Genomic DNA, 22862 nt, shown 5'->3' on the forward strand with positions numbered 1-22862 from the left:
ACAATACCAACAAACGGTTTTGCACAATTATTTGGGAAAAAACAAATCTATTTTCATCTCCAAATAGAAAATTTCCAATTACTAATATCTGCAACATTTCTATTCTCTTATGATGTAGTTAATCCTACATGTGATATAACATATCCTGTTGAACAGTACAGGAAGCAAGCGACAAAAAATATACGAAAGAAATGAAAACGAAAAAGAAATAAGGAGACAGGAGGGGGAAGAAGCTCATCGATGACAGAAATACAATGCTCCAAGTATGACACAGTGTCATCGACTGTAACTCTACACCGAGTTATATTTGCAATTGTACAAGTACAATAAGCTAAATCATGTAAAAGTACAGATTTTCCAGCAAACAGCCATTGAACACTGATTGAATACGAAACAAGAAAATGTTTGTCATCTCTTCTTCACTTTTTTGCAATTGTCATGTGATGCAAGCATTTAAGAACCTCCATGCCGAAACAGAAGAACTGATCTATACAGAGCAGCAACATGAAGGAAACAGATGAACATGATAATCAGATCATCTAGTAAACCTATTATACCCAAAAACCCTGCAAAAAGAGAAGAATAGTAGTCATAAACTGAACAATATGATAGACATTTTCAGAGAGAATATTCAACCATTACCTTCTGGGATAAGATCCACGGGGCTAAGGACGTATATACCACTTATAAAAACCTGAAAATTAAATAACATTTTAGATGATCCATGTAAAAAATAGAGTCGGGAAATGCTGAATGTTTACACTTCCATCCCTCAGTATAGGGTTAGATTGAATTCATGCACTTAACCCCAATTAGAAGTTCTAACTGTGCCAAGTTGCTTAGGAGAATTCAATTCAAACTGACTACTATATAAGAATTCCATTCTAGTCTAACACTCGGAGGAGGATACAGGATAAGGGGACCTAATTTCATAAGAACGAAACAACTGTCGACTCCTAAGGAGAATGGTCCACGTAAACTTCAAACAGTACAAACTGTCTAGTATTTAATGAAGTGGCAATTTATGAATTTTGTCATCAAGATACATCAGTAATCTGCCAGCTTTCAGAACCTTATGTAAACCAGATCTGTCACCTTCAGATACCTATTACACATCATGCACCTACGAAGTTTAATGCATTTTACATGAGTGAAATAGACAACTGAAATCACATATACCTCATGGCTTGCACATCTAATTTTATCACACAACTCCCCGAATGTTTTCAACTAGTATCTAACATCATCATCATTCTGTAGTGATGCGGCATGCAGACAACAGAGATGTTCACAACCAACTCTCTGTCAGATGTGCTTGCGGGAAAGCTAACAGATTACCCTCCTCCCACACCCCAGTGTAAATCTATTGGCACACTGCAAATGATAAGGTACATATATAGTGCCTTGCTATATCTTAGATCACGACAAAAATAATAAAAATTTATGCAAAGAAAGCATATATCGATCCTGCTGTTAACTGAGAAGATCGGAAAGTTTGGGTTAGAAAATAAAATTGAGATCGAACGGAACTGCTCTACATGGATAGATCAGCTACCTCTGTAGAAAAAGAAACTAAAAATAGAGAAGTAACAGAGAAGAGAACTCGAATGGTGATCCAATAGATGGTGCATAATTGGGTACTTACTGCCAAATAGACACGCGCCCTCATGACAAACGGAAGAGATCTTTGAGGATCTGTCATATCTCGCAGTAATCTTCGGAGGAGAAATGGAAGATCTTGCATTCTCTGTCAAAACAAAGATCATATATTATCTTTCAACTGAATACAACATTTGTGGTCAGTTGACGTGTTAATAAATACACAAGGACTAATGAATTTTAATTCTTAACAGAAAGGCAAACTACATGGGCTATAGTCACAACATATTCCAGGCAAGTTATACATGGGGTGAAAAGAAGTGCTAGAAAATATAAGACCCCTTAATAGAGCATGTTTCTCTTCCTTATATATACCACATATTTCAGGAAAGCTGTACAGAGCATAAAATTAGAATCTTAATGGACCCTAATTCTGTAACTAACTCCAACCAAATTGAAAAATTAGTGCTCCTTAGATCTCCTCTGTTGGTTCCTGTAAGGATGAGAATAGAGACCAGGGCATTATCCGATTACTTTACTGCCCCTGCTTGGGTAACAAGCCCACATATGTAAGCACATAGCTTTAAACATATAGCACTGCAAGTCTGAGCTCTGCAGTTACCAGAGCATTATTCACCGAAGGAGACAAAAAATGACTGTTCTTTAAGCACATAGCACTGCAAATTTGTTGATAGACCTTTGCATGCATAAATGCAGAGTTGGAGCAGAATATAAATAAATTATTAGCCCGGGTATACTAGTAGTCTGGTACAATGATCCTACACAAACTCACACCGAAAACCAGTTTCCAACTAAGTACTCCTAAAATTTCAACTTCTACCTGTTCAAGAATCAACCAATAATTTTAGGTACAGTTTCATGACTGCAGTAAACCAAGGAGAGAAAAAAAAAGATTCATCCCTATCCCCTGCCAAAAATGAAAAATGAACAAAAAGAGAATGGAAAAGTTCCTCAATAGAACAGTACTTGCTGATAAAGAGTGTAGCAGTGAATCATGTCAGAGGAAAGATATGCATAGGTAACAAACGAAATACCTGGAGAAGGCCATTGGCATGTTGACCAAAATGGCGGTTATATTGCTCAACTCTCCGTAACACCTCAGGAACTTCAGGATCTTGATGCAACCTTGATGCAGACTCACTAGGAACCAACAAGGTAATCGGACGACGGCATAATGGACATTTACATGCTTGAAGGGCTGATCCATGATCCCAAACTTGTAGAATACAGCTAGCTAGAAAGGAGGAAGCCAAGGTAGAATTTCAATACATATACTCAATATTTGTGATGGAGAGTTGCAATCTCTATTGCTAGACTGAACATGCTAGCACATTCCCCACTGAAAACGTTTACTCAACACTAGTATACTTTCAATTCTCAGCATTCTTAATTAAGTTTGTTTTTAACATTTTAGTTTGCACAAAAGTCCTTTAGGCAAAGTATCATTAGTCCAATTACTTGACATCCTGATCAATGATCATAGACTAGAAAATACCGACAAGAGGGAGTTGCTCGGATGGTAACCACCCCTCACTTCCAACCCTAAGGTTGTGAATTCGAGTCACCAAGGGAGCAAAAAGATGGGAGCTCCTAGGGAAGGGTAACAAAAAGACTAGAAAATACCATTCCAAGCTAAATATAGTTTTATTAAGACTAGCTTGTTGATTCAATAACGCACCAATAAGGAAACATTACCTATTCCTTTCCTCTTTTTTACAAGGAGAATATTGATTACAAGAGACCTCAGAATGACAGATCAACTTCACACAGCCCCTAATTCTTTACAAACTCTTATTGGCTACTGGACTTCAGCAATCCCTAAGGTCCATCCGTGTTCTACCTTTCATAAATAAAATTGTATTACTTGATTAAAAGAAATTCAGAAATCTGTAAGGTCCTCAATAGACGTAAATATAGGTTTACAAAACATACTCTTCGACTAGAGTTTAACTCTTGACAAAACAAAATCAAAGGAAGAGGAGTTGAGGAAAAAGCCAAAAACAGTGTCAAACCATTTCAGGTTAAGAAGCACAAGCTATAATTGGGTAAAATTTAGAAACTTGATAATCATTTATAGGTTGAAGTATTTTAAGGGGTAGTTATAGGAGATACATTAGAGAAGAAAGCCAACAATTTCAAATATTAAGTTTGGAAGCAGCAACACTCCATGCAGTTACAGTACTAAAAACAAAGATTTGTAGTTCTAGTCATCTACTATCCTTCTAAAATAGCCAATTGGCTTTCCTACTCCACATCTTAGAATTCTGGTTATAGTAAATAATGTTCAAAATGCTGGCAACTAACAGCTATTCCCTCAATCCAGGAAACTTGACCAGATTGCTAATTTATAAAATCTAGACATTTTACTTTCACCACGGTTTTCTCAAGTAATGGCTGGATTTAAATCTAAGAATTTCGCTCAAAACTGATGATATTTAAAAACTGAAATTCAAAGATTGGTAAATTTTGACACTTGTATCCCTAATCAAGTCTCAAAATTTAGGGAGAAGGGGAGAGTTTCTCTTTCATGACCCATGCATTACTTCAGTTTATCATCTTTTAAGTAGGATAAGACAGTTTAATGCATATAGTGTTTTTGTAACTGCATAAAGCAGAAATATCCCCTAATCACATGCCCTCTCCAATCTACACTGACATAGCGCAACCCAAGAATCTAGATTTTGATACAATCCGATTAATCCATGAAATGTGCTACAACTTCAACATTCTAATTCTCTTTCTACTTTATAGCCCAGTAGCCCACTTAAGTCACCAGCAAGAAATATACTGTGCTACTGGCAAGATTTTCTAACTTGGTTATTATTTAGTGGCGTTTGGACATAAGAATTGTGATATCTGGAAAAAAGTAGTATTGTTTTCAAGTTGAAAATGGTATTTCGAAATTGGAGTTATATTTTACATGAACACAGATTGGAGTTGTTTTTAAACTTGACTTGGAGTGAAAATTGTGAAAACAACATTTTAAAGTTTTTAGGATTCCAGATTTTAACTTCAAATTGAATTCCAAAAAATTGTAACAGTTCTATGTCCACACAGTTTTCCTTAATAAAAGAAAACTATCCATGGACAAACAGGCACTCAATAAGCAGAAATGTGCCAAAATAATATCCCGTTATTTTTTTGACCTTCTTCCTATAAAAATCACTGGAATAAGGTAAGGACACTGACAAGATTTTTTTTATTTCAGACAGGATAAACAGTCAAAAGTTTTACTGCATAACTTTGCACACTTTTATGAGCTCAATTTTGAAGGACAGATGCTTCATGTCATATTTATCCGAGATGCAAGTAACAATGTCAAGACAGTTTTCTGTAGATAATGAATATTTTGACAACTCTATCCTCCTCCTCCTATATCTTTAAATTAAATAACGTTTCACTCAATAGGAAAAAGTTTCTCACTGAAATTATTAAAGAGGTCTGCACCAACTGATCATACTCAAAGATATGTCAATCATCCACATTCTAGGCAGCAGGTAATACAGGATCTTGTTGCCACTCTTTCATTCCAAGAAGGAAGCTATAAAAACATAGACTAAATGCATACACGTTCTCTGTGGTTGTATACATGGAAACCTTATAAGCAATAGGTGATTTCCTAACAAAACTAAAGTATAAACTTACAGAAAAATGCATCTACTGTAGGTGCACACAGTGCTTTAATTTCACATCTATCAGACAAGGATTGACCCATGTTTCTCAGACTAGAGGTCGGATTATTACATTGCATAAATTTTAGGATTTAGGGTATGGATTTGAGTGCCGACATGGGTGTCGGGCTACGGATAATGAACGTATTACAATATAGACACGTATATATTTCAATCAATTAAAGTTATTGCAGTATAAATATAATAATGAAATGTAATTCCTTATAAACACCTAAAATTGTATTGATAAGATAAATGTAATAGCAAAGTGTCTCATACTTTGTAAAACTAATTGGAGTATATACATATAACATAAACCAAGAAATCAAACAGAATACCCAATTAATCTATACTTGTTGGTCATAGATTAAGTTAAAGCACCCTAAGTAAATTGACCACATCTCACACCCAAATCGTGCTAGATTGACACCGGTGCGGCAGGGATTTTGAATGGTTCAAGCAACATAGGGATAGGAGACATGATGCAGGGAGCTTAGCTTTAATAACACCAAAGCTTTTATTTGTTTCTTGCACACCATTTTCAGTGAAGGCTCAAAATATCCATTCTCCACAATTGTGCATCTAAAGGTATTAGTTCGGCTGACATTAGATGATAGTTGGTCACTAGGTCCCCATGGTGAATGAGATAGTTTGAGGTAGCTTGTAATTCATTGGCATCTGTGACTTGAGACATACTGATTAAATGGTTTTTTTTTGTTGTAAATCAGTGTTAGGGATGCGTTGGAAGCCATTAAATTAAGTACTTAGTTATATTTTAGAAGCTTTATTTATTATTCTAGAATAGGATTTATGTTTTATACTTTCATAAGGATTAGGTTAAGCTATAGTTATTAGTTCAGAATAGGATTTAGGTCTCCTACTTTCATAAGAATTAGACTTCCTATTGATGTAATATGACTCCTTTTAAAGGGGCTTTTGATGAATAAATCAGTTAGTCATTTTTCAGCAAAAAGCAAGAGATTAGAGTTCTCTCTTCCATTGAACTCTAAGGTTTCAATCTACCTTTGAAGAGTTGAAGAGATCGAAGTTCTCTCTTTTAATGAACTCTAAGGTTTCAGCCTCCCTTTAACGAGCTGATTTATGTATTGCCCTGTGAATCAATCTTCCAGAAAGATTCATAACAATCAGCCCTCAAAAGAGCTTGTTTGGGCATTTTATTTCACTTCACTTCAGAAAACCAAGAGGAGGGGGGAGTCCAGAGGTGTATCCAGGATTGCCGCAAGATGGGTGCACAATTACAAAAAAATGTATCTTAAATATAAATTTGATCGGTTTGACTTTTAGGTTTTTAATATGAATCATTAAATTTTAAAATTATAGGTCCAAAACATATAATGCTACTAGTTTTAAATTTTAATATACACATTTGATTTAATTATATAAAAAATTTACAGTGCTAATTATTTTAGGAAATTTCAATGTAACACACATGAAAATTTTGAAAGATTAAAGGAAAAAAACAAAAGAATAATTAGTTAAAACGCCAAAAGTGTAACCAATAACCACTTAGAAAGGTGTTAGTAAAAGACAAGATAGATATAAGATTTAAATTTCTATCCTCACTTAGAGGGGTGCACCCAATCATCATCGTATTATTATATGATACTTTGAATGTGGGTTCACACATCTATATTTAAATATTTTATAAAAAATATAACACTACTATATATGATCTAGAGAGGNTTATAGGTCCAAAACATATAATGCTACTAGTTTTAAATTTTAATATACACATTTGATTTAATTATATAAAAAATTTACAGTGCTAATTATTTTAGGAATTTTCAATGTAACACACTTGAAAATTTTGAAAGATTAAAGGAAAAAAACAAAAGAATAATTAGTTAAAACGCCAAAAGTGTAACCAATAACCACTTAGAGAGGCATTAGTAAAAGACAAGATAGATATAAGATTTAAATTTCTATCCTCACTTAGAGGGGTGCACCCAATCATCATCGTATTATTATATGATACTTTGAATGTGGGTTCACACATATATATTTAAATATTTTATAAAAAATACAACACTACTATATATGATCTAGAGAGGGGAGCATGAGTTCACGTGAACCCACGGCACCCCCTCTAGATACGCCCCTGGGGGGTACATCAAGAGAAAGAAATATAATCTAGAGGAAAAGCTAGACACCTATGCTCATCTCTGAAACATGTACAAAAGCAAATTACAATTGAGAGACACCTATACTTACATGTGCAATGTTATTATGTAAGTACCTGAACGTTTTTTGATAAGTTCCTTTTCAAGTACATGAACTTGAAAAGGAAGAAAAAGATCATGATTCTGGTCTTCTATCTACCTGTCCTTTTCTGCAGATCAAATTTCTTTACAAAATATTTGTTATGAGCTACCTCAGTAGTTTCAATCAGTCGTCCTTTCCTCCCTCCTTTTCGAGGCAAAAAACTTCTTAATTTGCTTTCTCCTCAATCCAGATTATTGGACAGACTTATTCAAACCCATCAATTCGAAACCTATCTTTTACCGTTATATGACCTCAGCATGCACGGATTGGTACCTTGCTTATGTTAAGATGGCATTCCACTCAAGAAACCTCTATGTTCAAAATTACAAGCCAGTGTGTTACTTGGAAGACTCGTGGAAATAGGACACTCTGATGCATCTGACATGGATATGTTACATTCTTAGCGAGTAACCAAAGTATCTTGGAAGATCTTGAAAAGCATACTTCTGTTAGACATGCATGTGTCAAATGAAACTGCTTAGAGGAGGACATGACACACAAGGAAAAGCACTAATAGGAGGGAGGGAAGACTACTCAGAGTAGATCTGATGCCCCATTTAGTAGTGTGCAGAGTAAACCATGGTTTCAGCACCATATCATAACCAAACAATTATTCATCCAACAACTCTAGGTTAGCTTCTTCTTGATACACACAACTCATTCATTTACTTAATATGTATTCCAAACTCTCTGTCTTTTAGCAAGTATGGGTACACTAGCAAAAAACAAGACACTCCCCTGCATACGCAACTTGCTTTAAGCACTAGGTATACATTTATATCCATTTATGAGTTGAGATGACCTAAATTTTTTTGTCAAATATCAAATACACACCCAGATAAAAACCCAATACAGCTATGTGAATTTCCCAATATAAGCAAGTAGATTACTCCCACTTTCTCACAAATCAAGAAAAAAGATCTTCAAGATACATATATTTCAAATTGAAAATGAATTTTTCAATCAAAACCCACAACAAACATTTGTAACTTTTCCATGACACAATTACAAGAAATTCTTAATGTCACACTCAATTTGTCAAGTTTCTCCATTTCTAGACAAGAAAAAGAATTCTTCAACTCTAATTTCGGCTACACAATAGCAAGTACTAATAAACAACGAATTAATAATAAAAGAGATAGAAGCTCACCGCAAAACCAATGGGAACAATTAGCTTGACAAGGGACATGGAAAGGGCCATGGCAGATAGAACAAACATCATTCTCCGGAGGTCCATCCATTTTTTTTCATACAATCACTGGGTTTTCCCTTCCTCTTTCTTTCTTTTATGAGTATTTTGTTGAATCAAAGAATTTCAATGGATCCACTTTGAGACTTGCAAAAGCTCTTCTGTGCCTATTTTTTTCTTAACAGGTAAGAATTGATTCAAGTCCGAACAGAAACTTCTAATCGGATGTACCCCTCATCTTTTTACAAAATATAATTTGCGCCCTTTCGTTTTTAGCTTAAACCACATCCTCCTACCTCTATTTATATTAATCAACAAACGAATTCATATTTTAAGAAGAAAATACAAAAAATCACTCACAAACTTGATAGTTACTTTAACATTTTAACTTTACGAATATTATTTAGTATTTATCCTCTTCTTTTTATTTGACGAAAATAAATATCACTATGTCCCTAACATTTTAATACCAATATCATAATAAAAATGCATTACACAGGCATCGTATCATTGTCCCATCAGCATCACATAATTGTCATGTGTCAATACACATCAAAAACCATTGCTCATTTCATCATTATATGAGTTATTTTGACTTACCACGGAGTTTAAGAAATTACCTACTCAATTGACAATCATAGCTTTAATAGCTGTTTTATCTGTCAGTCCACCGTTACCACAAACTTTTACTTTGAAGTGAAGCGATTTCGCAGATTCAAGAATTAAGTTAGAGGCTGACTAGTTAGACATGGAAAGATTTTGAAATGTTCCAAAAGTATCCTTATTAAGAAGTCTAAATTGTTAAATAAAAAATAATATTTCATCCATCCACTTTTAATTGTCATGGTTTCCTTTTTTAGAGTCAAATTATAAGAACTTTGACCAATATTTTACGATGTATTTTTTCATCATATTGATATGCAAAAAAATGCAATTTATAGTACTTTTCGTATAACTTTTGAATATCTTTTTTAAAAAAAAAATATTGAATTAATGTAACCTAATTTACTTTAAAAATTAGTTAAATTGACTTTCAAAAAGCGCAACATGACAAATAAAAGTGGACGGAGGGAGTAGTACTTTTGATATGGAATAGAAAAGTTTATGACTTTTCTCTCTTAATAAGTTGTTCAAATTAGTCATTAATGTAAAGCAAAGAGTTTAATATACTCATTTCTCTCACTTCTTTTTACACGCATTCTCTACTCTCTCTCTCTCTCTCTCTTAGTCTTTGAATGAAGAAGATAAACTCCAAAATGATGGAATTTTTGTTGTTGCAGGTAAAAGTAGTTCTTATTTTTTTGTTTTAATTATAGTTTCGAGAAATTGAAAGCTTCAAACATCTGTCAAAAAATTGTGGGATAAAACTCAAATTTTTTTCTTTGAAGCGGCATTTTTTTCCCAAATTTTAAAATCTTGGGTAATTGACTGCATATAAGAAGAGATACCTCCTTTTTAATCTTTCAATTCCTCCTTTCACATTTTTCTGTACTGAATCAGTGATTTTAAAAATATATATACTAAAATGAGTATTGTATTTTCAGAAGACTTGATTGCCATAACGAAACAATTCAATTTGAAAAAGCGTCAAGCAATTGCGGAGCGACTTTTGAAAGTAATGATGGAAAATTAAACATAGTTTTATAAAGTAAGCAATTGTTTTGTTCAACACAACAAGAAGTATCATTGATCGAATTTGGAGACAAATTAGATTATGTGTTGCTAATGGTAATGCGTTAAATGTTTCTACTAATTTTGCAAGCAGAGTTAGAAGAAAACGCATACATGTCGATATCAATCCATTCAAATAAATTTCACTATGATGGCGAATAAATATTTGATCTTTATCTTTTGCAATAAATATGGCAAAATCAACTATTTTCAACGTATGAAAAAAGGTGCAATTAAGTCACATACTAACGCCATCAAGTCACACTTAACTAAAGAAAATAAAAAAAAGTCAGGCTTCGATTTTACTTTTCAATGATTGATCCTGTTAGAGACTTGCCAAAATTTCAACTTCCAGGACCTCGACTGCCTTGTACGGATCATAGGACCTTGTGCGGTCTATACTTGGCCTCGTTTAATGTCACGATCCAGGGGTACCCTCTAGATGTACAAGGTGTATAAGACCCCGAGAGGCCTCATACAAAACACTTAGCATATCATAACATAAAGTGATAGAAATGGGCGGAAATTTAAAACCTTTCAATACAATCAAAGTCTTTCATAAACGAGCGAAAGTCTAACAACATTGTCTCAAACCATCTAACATAAGACATAAGGCATAAACATAATCAAGACATAATAAGAATCATAATGAAAGAGGAATACTTCTTTAAGTAACCTCACTTATCCTTAACCAAGACATAGGTCATCCGCCTCTAATCAAGCTTGCATTATGGAAGGCATATCTAGCAACACTCCAAACAAATCATTTTCATAACATAATTACATTATTCATACTTACTTTTAATACATGGGGATTTGCCTCAATGCCTAGCTTATAAAGGCTAATGGGTATTTGCCTCTTGCCTTACTTTAAGATTGCGAGTACTAGCCTCAACAAGCACATCATATGACACAGGTACTCGCCTCCACATCATTTCATAAGGAGCATGGGTACTCGCCTCCGTGTCCATTCATCATAGTAAGAACATGGGGACTCACCTTTTGTTCAATTTTAAGTAGTATGGGAGTCACCTCATATCCTTACATATGGAGGACAAGGGTAATTGCCTCTAGCCTTATCAATTACATAAGCTTTTAGTGTAGATTCATTTTAGGTGAGCAATCCTTTCAACCTAGAATCATTCATGTGAGTAAACCTTCCACATTCATTCAAACATGTTTATTAATTCATTATGGGAAGTATCCATTCCACATCATAACATTAACAATCAACAATTCATAGTCTAGGCTTTACTCTCAAAGCACTACGTCTCAGGATCATTATCTATGCTTTACTCTCAAGCAATTAACATCATATGCATCATAGATGCTTTAATCCCAAGCAATTCTAATCATACTTCATCAATCCAATAAGGAGATATCTAACCCACAAAGTTTCCCTTCATGGCATCAACCCAAATCATATCAACTCTACCCTAAAATCATAGGATAGGCATGGGTACATGTAATTTCATCCTAAATACATGCAATTCTATCAATTCAATCATAAACAATCATAATCCACTCAATTGGATCAACATTCATCATAACCCACAACATTGGAAGAAACCCTAACTAGAATTGGGGAAATTCTTCTTCAAATTGTGGAATTCTAGGGGACTCCATGGGAGGAAGGATCTCATGGATGAAAAGACATCATATATTAGTCACAAAGCCCACAAAATTTTGAAGATTGAGAGACTTGATCTTGACCTAGCTCCAATTTCTTCCTTTTTCTTCCAACTTCTAGAAAGAGATTTTTTTAGAGGAGTTTAGGGTTTTCTTTTGGGAATTAAGAGAATGACTTGAATGAGGGGTTTTGGGGGTTAAAAATACTTATATAGGTGGTCTAGACTTAGGAAAAACGACACCATATTGATTTAATTAAAACTGGAAAAGATCCATATGCCCCTAAAAATAATCGTCCAGGCCTGACCCACGAGACCACGACTGACGGACCGTGGATGGACCTACGATCCATCTTGGCAGTCGTCGTTCGTGGTCAGAGACTTTCGTCCAATTGACAGTTGTTGGGACTATGGGGCGTGGACCCACCTACGGTCTGTAGGTCCCTCTGTGGTTCATGCCTAGACAAAATCTTTGGTTGCCCTCTCCACGTCCCCACCTACGGCTCGTGGCTCGACCCATAACCTGTGGTTGGGTCCTTGTGGATGAAATTTCCAAAAATTGCTACTTTGCCTAGTTTTAAATCCGGGGTGTTACATTTAAACCTGCACCAACACACTTTTCTACACTTAACTTTCCAATTTCTGAGGTGTTACAAGTTGTTTAGTTTGTAAGATATTTACAAATATAAGTGATGATACTATAGATTGTTTTCAAAATATAAAGTCTCACCGAGTACAATTATAAACAGATGATATTTTTTGTGATAATGTAATTTTTTTTTTATCTTTTTCTTGCCAAATTATTGTTATTGTAATTCTTTAAATCTTATCTTTAAAGAAATGGTGCGTCTATTTTCTTAAAATTCTGATTTTGCCTCTATTGCTAACGCATAAAGGCTAATCTAAGCAAATGTGGTACTATTTAGCTAATGTCAATAAAAGGCTAAGGAGTCAGTCTTGGTCTAATGGATGGTCCTTATAATCCTACGTAGCACGTAGTTTGAGACTTAGGAATTTTTACTAAAGGTCTTAGTTCGAACTTATGGGTGAGCCTTCATTCCTATGTCCGCTTGATGCTAAGTATTACTCCAAACTGAATTATACAGATAAACTACATAATATTGATAATATTGGATAGCTCAATAATACTGAAATCTGATACTGAAATAATAAACATTTTATCTTAAAGCATCATCTACATGTGGAACTGGAAGATTGAAGGTACAATTGATCATCACAAATTCTATCATTCTGAATAAAGCATGCAATTTAAGTAACACAGTTTCAAAGACAAGGATTTTCCCTATTCTGAGGTAATTTTAGGTAAATAAACTCCCAACGAAAATAGGCATAATCATATCATTATCATAACACTTAAAATGGTAAAAATACAATATAACTAATTAAATCATAAATTTCATATCATACAATAGCTCCTTTCAAAATTATGATTTCATAACATACTCATAAAGGCACTTATCTAAAGCATCTAAATCATGATTATCTTTTCATAATAAGAATACTTCAATTGGAAGTAACCTTTTCATAAAACATGTCGATACTTTATCTGAAAGCATTCTTGATACATAAATTCCTCAATTCATAGTGCATGAATATCTTTGAAACTTAATTCAGAATCATAAAGTATTCATATAGCATGAGTTCATGTGAAAATCGTTAAAAATATATAATTTAGATCAATTCATGCAAATAAGATCAAATATAATGAATTTATTCATAATTAATTGAACCCATAAGAAATCATGCAAAATCCTAGAATTTGGGTTGGAATTCATAGAAATTGGGGTTTCTTAGGGAGTCAATGGATGGAAAAGGATCCATTATGAACTTCCCACGTACTTTTATGAACCCTAGACTTGAGATTGAAATGGAGACTTGAAAGCTTGAAGAAACCCTAAATTACCTTGAGAAAAACCTTAGAAGAAGACCATTGGAGCTTTGGGAGATTTTGAGAGAATGAGAGGGAATATGGTAAATTTGAGTAAAATCAGTTATACATCTTAGAAATAGTCTAGAAATGACATAATTTAGGTATTAAAAAGGGTGGGAAAAGACTCAAATAACCCTGAATTAAAAACTGTCGAATTGACCCTACGAACCCATGTACGATTCGTACAGGTTTCTACAGGCCGTACTCGTCAATCGTAGACCAAGCTACTGGAGACCAAGATTATGAACTTTGAACCACGTCCATGAACCATGACCCGTCAACCCTTTCATGAATCGTCGACCCCTCTTGTACATCCCAAGTTAAGGATTCCTTTTAAGTCCCAAACATCACTTTCACGACCAAGTGTTACAGGCCTGTAGACCATCCACAAGTCATCCTATTGTCTCGTGGAATTCTATCAGAGACTTTCCAAAATTTCAATTTTCAGGATCTCAACCATAGCTAGCTTGTACAGACCATAGGACCTTGTATGGTCCGTACTTGGCCTCGTTTAAACCTGCACCGACATACTTTTCTTTCCAATCAACTTTTCAATTTATGAGGTGTTATAGGTTGTTCAGTTTGTAAGATAAAGCGTAATATATTTGCAAATGTGAATAATTATGTTATATATATTGGTTTCAAGATATGAAGTCTCACTGAGTACAATTATAAGGACATGATATTTTTTGTGATAATGTAATTTTTTTTATCTTTTTCTTGCCAAGTTATAGTTACTATAATGGTGCATCCAGTTTCTTGAAATGTTAGATTTGCCTCTGTTGCTAGCGCATAAAGGCTGATTTGAGCTAATGTAATACCACATAGATAATGTCAATAAAAGACTAATGAGATAGTTTTGATCTGACAATCGACCCTTATAATCCTATTGTGTCACGTAGTTCTGAGACTTGGGGATTGCTACTAAAGGTTTCAGTCCTAACTTATGGGTGAGCCTTCATCCCTATGTCCGCTCAGTGTTAAGTAATACTCCTAACTGAATTATACAGATGAACTACATAATACTGATAATAGTGAATAGCTCAATAATACTAAAATCTTATATTGAAATAACAAACATATTATCTGATAGCATCATATACATGTGGAAATGAAAGATTGAAGGTACAACTAATCATCACAAATTTTATCATCCTGAATCAAGCATGCAATTTAAGTAACATAGTTTCAAAAACATGATTTTTTTCCTATTATGAGGTAATATTAGGTAAAAACATGTATTCATCGGCTACCTATGAAGAAAAACTAAAGAAAGATGTAATTAGTGCTTTTTCATATGAACCCTAGGTCCTCCAGAATCTGATTAACTAAAGAATAAAGTTGTTTTTGAGACTCAATGGGTGGAAAGATACCCATTAATCATATCCCACATACCTGAAAGGAAAAATCTTAATAGAATCCCTGAACTCAAAGCTTGGAGATGATGAACCTCGGGTTTTCTTGAAGATTCTAGACCGATGAACTTTGGGAAGAGGATAAGAGGGTATTGAACGATAAAAATTGGTTGTCTAACCCTCCTAATATATTTTAAGGTCATTTAGATAACTCCCCAAATGTTTTAAAAAAAATATCCCCCTACAAAAACCCAAAATCAGACATCGTTTGGGTGACGAACAGTCAACTGAGTAATGGACCATCACTTAGACCATCAAAATTCCCAAAAATCAAGCCTACTAGTCAATTTTTACGTCTCATTCTAATGGGTCGTCACTCTCTGACACACTAGAGTGCCTATGATAAATTAGTCATAACCTTTTATTCTAGATTTGGATTGATACAATCTTGATGTCGTTAGAAAGAAGACTCATAGACCTTTAAATTAATAGGTCATGGGCCACCTAACTCTTTATATGTAGAGAGATATGATCGTTTGAAGTTGTTCCTTATATGATCTCATGAAAAAATTTAATCAATTGTAAACCTTTGAACTCGGTGCTAGAGGTCCCTTATGACGTTAAACCACATCCGACGCATTTCATACACTTAAGACTAGACCTTAACATACATGATCAAGTAGGAAATCACTTGGTCCAAGATGATACACTTAACACAAATGATTTGAATTTTTCAGCGTAGAATCTCGCGAGGTGTTACATGAACACATGGAGAAACTAGTATATATAAATTGATGATTGATAATTAATTTTACATATTATAAATTATCATTAATTGTCGTATAGATGAAGAACTTATAGTGTGAACAAATGTGTACAAAGAAGTCGTGATTTCAATCCTACATTTAACACATGCAATTTGGGATCATGATTCAAATTTCAATTCTTTTACAAAAAAATATTTTGAAATTTAAAACCATGATTTTTTATTTTTTTAAAATGTAAAACTTATTGTAAGTTTTGGGTCGTGGGTCGCCCATGTGGACCGATCTGATCCGACCCGATCCAAGAAGTTGTCTGATAAGTGATAAGAACTACTTATCTCTTATTTGAAAAAGAAGGGGGAACAATTATTAAAAACTGAAAAACTTTCAACCTCTTTTAATAAAATTGCTTTATTCCTTTATTGGTAAAAAGGTGAGAAACAGACAACGAAAAAAACAAAAACAACAAAAGATAACACAAACCAGACAAAAAATAACTTTTTCTATCTGAAGATAGACATTTAGTTTGTGAATCAAACTTTGATTCCTAGTGATTCAAAGCATGACTTTGGAGCAATCGACTTCCGGTGCAAAATATAAGGTACACAATTCGTCGATTTCTTTCTATAAATCCTACACTTATCCCATAAATTGCTCATAATTTAAAATTTATATTAAAAAAAACTCATATTTGGCATGAAGAGATTGTCCATGCCATGTGAAAGAATTATATTAAAAAGAGAAAAGACATAACGTGATACCTGAAATTGTCCCGAATTTTCAAAAAGACACCTAAATTATGCAAGTGTCCTATTACCCTCCTAAACAATCCCTTACTAATATTATTATATCATTGTTTGTCCACCTGACATAGAGAGTGTATGCACTCTCTTAAAGAGAGCGTGAACAAACTAAAATAACGAATATGTTTTATTTTTACAAGTATTTTTCTATAAAATATATTTTCTTATTATTTTAACTTTTTTTCCTTATTATTTTTCCTTTTTCTTTCTTCCTTCTTCTTCGAAAATTTTTTTTCATCTCCATTGAAGCTTCTCACTTTCAATATCACTTTTTATCACAACTCCACCTCCCTTTACTACTATTAGTTTAACTCTCTTCAATTTTAAAATTATATCTAAATACTTTTTTTAACATTTCGAACAATTTGATAAACCCATTAGATTTCAAGATGATTAGTAGGTATCATTTAGTTTTTTATCCAAATCTCAATTAAGCTTTTCCAATTTTAGGGAAATTCATTGATTCTTTCAAAATTATAATTTCTAATTTTGAAGTTATATGAAAAAGAGATAAATTAATTGACGATACCTTCAATTTTTTGATTTGTATTAGAAAAATAATTAGTTTTGTTATCAATAACTCAACAAAGTCTAGAAAACAATATGATTTTTTTATAAGAAAAAAACAGTGAAAGAAAAGAATTTGACTGAAGAAGAAGAAGAAAATGAAGGAGGGACTCAACTTGACATGGGGGTGGGGTGGGGTGGGAGAGGGTGGTGAGGGACTAAGGGTAGGAGGTGAAGAAGAAGAAAGAAAATGAAGGGATGGGTAGCTTGAAAGTTAGGGTGGAAGATGAAGTAGAATTTAAAATGAAAAAGAAATTATATTTCAAATTAAATTAATATGTGTCACGTAATGATTGGTGTGTGGCAACACTTATATTTTAAAATCTGGGACTAATAAAAAAATAATGTAATAATATAAGTTCAAAATTGTTTAGGAGGTAATAGAATGTCTGCATAATTAAGGTATTTTTTTAAAAAAAAAAAATTTCAGGTCTTTTTAAAAATTTGAAACAACTTCATGTGTCACTTTATATTTTTTCTCTATTAAAAAATAACTTGTTTCTACTATTATTGACTAATGAATCTTTATAAAGTAGTATTTAAAAGTTTATAAATGCACACATTTATTTATATTAGGAACACGAAGATATGTGATTTTTCAAAGGATATTTCAATAATGTGTTTGTGAAGTGTGATTTATTTATTGAAATAAAAAATAATAATTTTCATAAAAATAAAATTACAACATAAGAAAATCAAATTAGAGAGGAGGTATAACGGTTGTTGATGCTTCATTTTCAATAGAGTGGAGCGATGATGAATGTGAGCTTATCCTTTTGTCAGCCATCAACACTCTGCACATGTAAAAGACAATTACTTCCCTCCACCTCCACCCCCATTTTATTTAGCTTCTCTCATTCTCATAAGAAACGTCGGCGTTTTGTGACTTGTGCTTCTTCCTCAGAGCTTCCGCTTCTCCCTTTCCCTATTGACCAGGTGAACCTTACTTCATTCTTTCCTTTGTCAGATTTTGCACTTTGTTGTTCAAGTGACTGTAATTTATTATGCAGGTATTAGTTCCTTCAGAGACAAAGACATTACATTTGTATGAAGCAAGATATTTGGCACTCTTAGAGGAGGTACACCATCAACACATTTCTATGAACAAACTTACTAATTTCTAACTTAACCCTCAAATTTGTGTATATACCAATAACTCACTTTCTTCTTTAGCAACTATCTTTGCATTAACCAACATGAGTTGTGGTGCACTGGTGGGAGTGCTTTACCTTTAACCAGAGGTCTCGAGTTCTAGGTATGGAGAAAATCTTGTTGGGAGCGTCAATCTCGAATGGGCCCTGCAGAGCGCGATTCAAATTTAATCAGAACTCCAATTTGGGCTCCGAACACCGGCTGGCAACCAAAAAAAAAGACTATCTTTGCATTTACATAGAAAGAGTTGTCACTACATAATGTCAAATACATATTGTTCCAAATTCTCATTGACTATCCAAACATTCTACCTTAACAATAGTTTCTTTTTTCTCCTGTACAGTCTCTTTTTAAGAAGAACAAGTTCTTTGTGCACTTTGTTCTAGATCCTATAGCCATCAATGATACATCAGGAGAAGCATCTTTTGCTGCCAGATATGGTTGCTTGGTTGCAATAGAAAAAGTGAGTTATATTACTTGTTTTGTTGCTATATTTGAAAAAATTACTATCATATAAATGACATCTTCATTATGTCTATGTTGGGCAGGTTGAGCAATTGGAGATTGGTGCATTGGTATCTATTAGGGGTATAGGCCGTGTCAAAATTCTGAAATTTCAACAGGTAAGAACCCGACATGGTAACTCTCCTATATGGCTGCTGACACAAGATAGAATCACTTTAACCACTTCAAAGGAAATGGACTAATGAGTTTCTTCTAAATGACTCTTTTTTGTATTGCCTATTATATGTACTGGACTGGACTGGACTGTAACAATTCAACACTTTGAACACCTGTGAATGGGATTGGACAAGTGACTTTCTACAGCTAAAAGTAGTATCTATAGTCATTACCAGTTATGTCCGACGTATGTTTCTTCTAAGTTCTAAGCAGTATCATTTTAAGAAACCATAGTCGTGGCACTCTACATGTGTGCTCCCTTTCTTCCCAAAACATTTTCTATTTGTCAATTTAAGTGTAAATACTAAAAGTTGTCTGGAAAGAAAATCTTTCAAGCAAAGTTTGATTATAAAAAGGTAATAATAGATGTCATAAAGTAGGGTATGGAGTGAGCTAACGACCAATTTACCTTATCAACGTTCAGCTTACTGATGGGAAAAGAGGGGCTTTTGTCTTTGAGCTTTCATAAGTACTAGGTAGCTATGCCAACCGAGCAAGTTATTTTAATGGCATAAGGGCTTATAAGTAGTATCATATCTTACTTCTTGTTTCTGTCAGCAATCATTTGCCATGAATATTGACTTAAGCACTATAGAAACTCTTATGCTCACAATCAGAATATCCAAGCAGGTCTTCACTTTGACATAATTTGTAGGCAGAACCGTACTTGACAGGTGTAGTCATACCATTGCTGGACAACATTCCACACAGTGATACAGAACTAAGTTCCAAAGTCTTGAAGATAAAAGAAGCTCTCCGTAGTTTGAATAGCTTGGAAATAAAGCTGAAGGTTCTCCTTTCGCCTTCTCTCTGTGTTCAGTCTATTCGTGTTCGGGAAGCATTACACTTCATTAGCATATGTTTCTTCAGGCTCCTCAGGAAGCTTTGTTGCAAACTTTAACTGCAAACTCTTTGAGATGGTCTGAGAATACACCTGCTCTGGATTGTGACAACAGCTTCATTCCACCTCTCGCTGAGCTTGTATCCTTTTCAGCACTTCAACCTGTTTCTGGTAAATATTCAGTCTCCAAGTATATCTATGCATTATGTAGAAACCTCATTTGACAGCTTCTGAATGGATCGGTAGCATGTTTCGATTACAGGTCCAGCTTGGCTATATAGATAACTATATATCGAAACTCTAGGCATGATTATTGTCATCTGCTTGTTTAGCTTCAGCAATACTTTTAGTAGTTGCTGCGTTCTGAACGCTGTTAAGGTTTGTTAGTTATAAACATGTGAACATGTAATTACTGTTCATCCAAAACTCAAGGTTGTACCAACTCTTGAAACAACTTGCACTGAATTGAAATGTCCTGTTGCACTGGATTATTATATACCTTTGACCAAATTTAGCTCGGCAAAGCAAAATCTGAACTATTGTTTTGCCTCTTCTTATCTACCTTCTTTCTCCTCTTATCCAGGATAGATAGCCCCTGGTTTGAGGCATAGTTTTATCCCTGTCTAAATATTCTGGAACAAATAAGTTTATTTCAGGTTAGAGCAACTACTAAAAGTAATATAATAGTTCCAGAGTATTCAGATGAACATCAATGCTCTCATTTGTTTCTGTTTTTTTTCTTTTGTGCTTCAGTTTATCAAAACCTATAGATCCCAACTTTGCCTAAACAGAGGGGAAATATCTTAAGAAAATAAGAAATATCCCAACTTTCATATAGCATAGAGAGGAGGGACAACCGAAGGAACTATATTTAGTAGCAAGAAACATCCCTATTTAGTAGCAAGAAACAGATCTTCTCCATTCTTGTTTCTATGTTGAACTAAAGAGAAACTAGATCCTTGGTGTTACATCTTGCTCATCATCAGATTTTCTCAACCAAAAGGGGTAATCCTTATGTCCCAAATATTGCAAGTTACACTCATTGGATCTGCAATAATAGGTATTTAACTAAATGGAAAGATGTAGCATGCTTATGTAGTTATGAATTGTGATGGTGGAAACCATTTGGAGCAGTCCTATGTTCGAGAAAGAAAATTGAATATCTAATATGTCCGTTTCTTATTTTTCAATCTTGCAATTATCTTTCCCTTTCCTTAGGATCCTCTGAGTCAGAACTGCTGAAGCTGCAAAAGAAGAAGTTGAGGGCAATGGACATCAAGGACACCCTAGACAGACTTGAAGATTCCATTGGATACGTGCAAGATAATATTTCCTTGGTAGCAGCCAAGCTTGCAATCCAATCTTTAGATTCCCAGTTATGAACGAATTCCTGAACAGGTTTCTATCTCTGGAACATGAAATTTTGAATGAAATGCTGAACTAGGTTCGTGTTGTTTAGCTCATTAAATTTGGTTGAATGAAGAGATGATGCATAGAAATCATGACATGGTGACATGTATATTTGTTTGGCAAAAGATCTTGTATTTGTTGGCAAAGGATGCTGAAAACTGAAGAAAAAAATGTTTGGCAGGAGAGGTTACAGCTCAGTCTGTGCATCTTCAAGTTGAAAGTTGTTATCATTAGTCAACTTATATCGGCAGGTCTTTGGCAATCAAGGAAAGCATAATATGTAATAATCACTAGGGGACATTGTATTTAATTTATTCATCCGATTGCTGGTTTAATCCAACGATATGTCTTTATACCATGGATTTGCATATGGCTTTGAAGAAGCTTACAATTGTTCCAGCTTTGAATTTTATTATCCTTGCATTTTATGTGAACTTGTTCGAATCCTTGTCCATGAAATGTGTGAGTGAATGAAAGACAATAAAGTTGCAAATTATATTAGCTTGACTGTTATGGTTCTCACGGCTACATTTGCCACTAGATGTTAGTGTTTACTAGAGAAAATTATGAGATTATACATTTGATTATTTAAATTCTTTAAAATGACTACTTCTTTTGCCTCTTTTTAGAAGAAAAAAAAAAACAAACAAACAAATTTGAAAAGTTTAGTTGTCCCTCGAATTTTGGAAAGCAAGTAGTAATCAATACGAGACGTCAAACCTCCTTTTTACATTTATTTTTCTATTTCAATGCTAATATGCTATTACATTCTTTTTAATTTTTACAAATGATTTACAACTTCACGATCCACATTAGGATACATGTTTTGGATACCTAGGATATGCTACGTGATCCATGTCCGCACGAAGCAAAAGTTGCACGGAATGTGGTGGGTGATGTATTATTACCATCTCTTCTTGTTGTATCCTTCTCAACGTCGCCAGGTGATCTGCACAGTTATTTCCCTATCTCAAAGTATGAATTAGTACAATCCCAAGTTCGGATATAAGACTCTTGCATTCTTCTATAACAACGCTGTCGGGATGACTTTTCGAGACGTTACCCGTCAGACATAGCCACTTCAGGGCTTCACTTGAATCAATCTCGATAATAACCTTCTTCAAATCATTATACTTTGCCAAAATCACACCTCTGTGTATTTCCCATAACTCAGCTGTAAGACTCGACGTAGCTTTCATGCCAAGCTGTCCGTAGAACCCGTCCAACCACCTTCCCCGGTCATCGCGTGCGACCCGCCAACCCCGAATTAGGCATG

General features: G+C 34.1%; 2 protein-coding genes across 4 annotated transcripts in view; one reads left to right on the forward strand and one right to left on the reverse strand.

The window, feature by feature from the left end:
* LOC125845265 (uncharacterized) overlaps positions 1–9030 on the reverse strand; it is a 262691-nt gene extending 253661 nt beyond the window's left edge. The window contains exons 1-5 of one of the 3 annotated variants that reach the window (XM_049524740.1): positions 8725–9030; positions 2655–2854; positions 1646–1747; positions 643–694; positions 448–566 (exon numbers count right to left, since the gene is read on the reverse strand). In XM_049524740.1, coding sequence (XP_049380697.1) covers positions 454–566; positions 643–694; positions 1646–1747; positions 2655–2854; positions 8725–8815 — 558 coding nt within the window. In that variant the 5' untranslated portion in view covers positions 8816–9030 and the 3' untranslated portion in view covers positions 448–453. Of the gene's footprint in view, positions 1–220; positions 567–642; positions 695–1645; positions 1748–2654; positions 2855–8724 lie in introns of those variants that run through there. The other 2 variants (XM_049524739.1, XM_049524741.1) reach the window with 2 other exon arrangements.
* Positions 9031–18220: 9190 nt separating this feature from the next.
* On the forward strand, positions 18221–21902 carry LOC125845329 (uncharacterized). Its single transcript, XM_049524815.1, has 7 exons — positions 18221–18438; positions 18513–18581; positions 18998–19117; positions 19203–19277; positions 19991–20125; positions 20206–20347; positions 21395–21902. The coding sequence occupies exons 1-7, from the start codon at positions 18256–18258 to the stop codon at positions 21556–21558; spliced, it is 888 nt and encodes a 295-aa protein (XP_049380772.1). The 5' UTR covers positions 18221–18255; the 3' UTR covers positions 21559–21902.
* Positions 21903–22862: the final 960 nt, after the last annotated feature.

Source organism: Solanum stenotomum, chromosome 11, assembly GCF_019186545.1.
Source record: "Solanum stenotomum isolate F172 chromosome 11, ASM1918654v1, whole genome shotgun sequence".
NCBI lineage: Eukaryota > Viridiplantae > Streptophyta > Magnoliopsida > Solanales > Solanaceae > Solanum > Solanum stenotomum.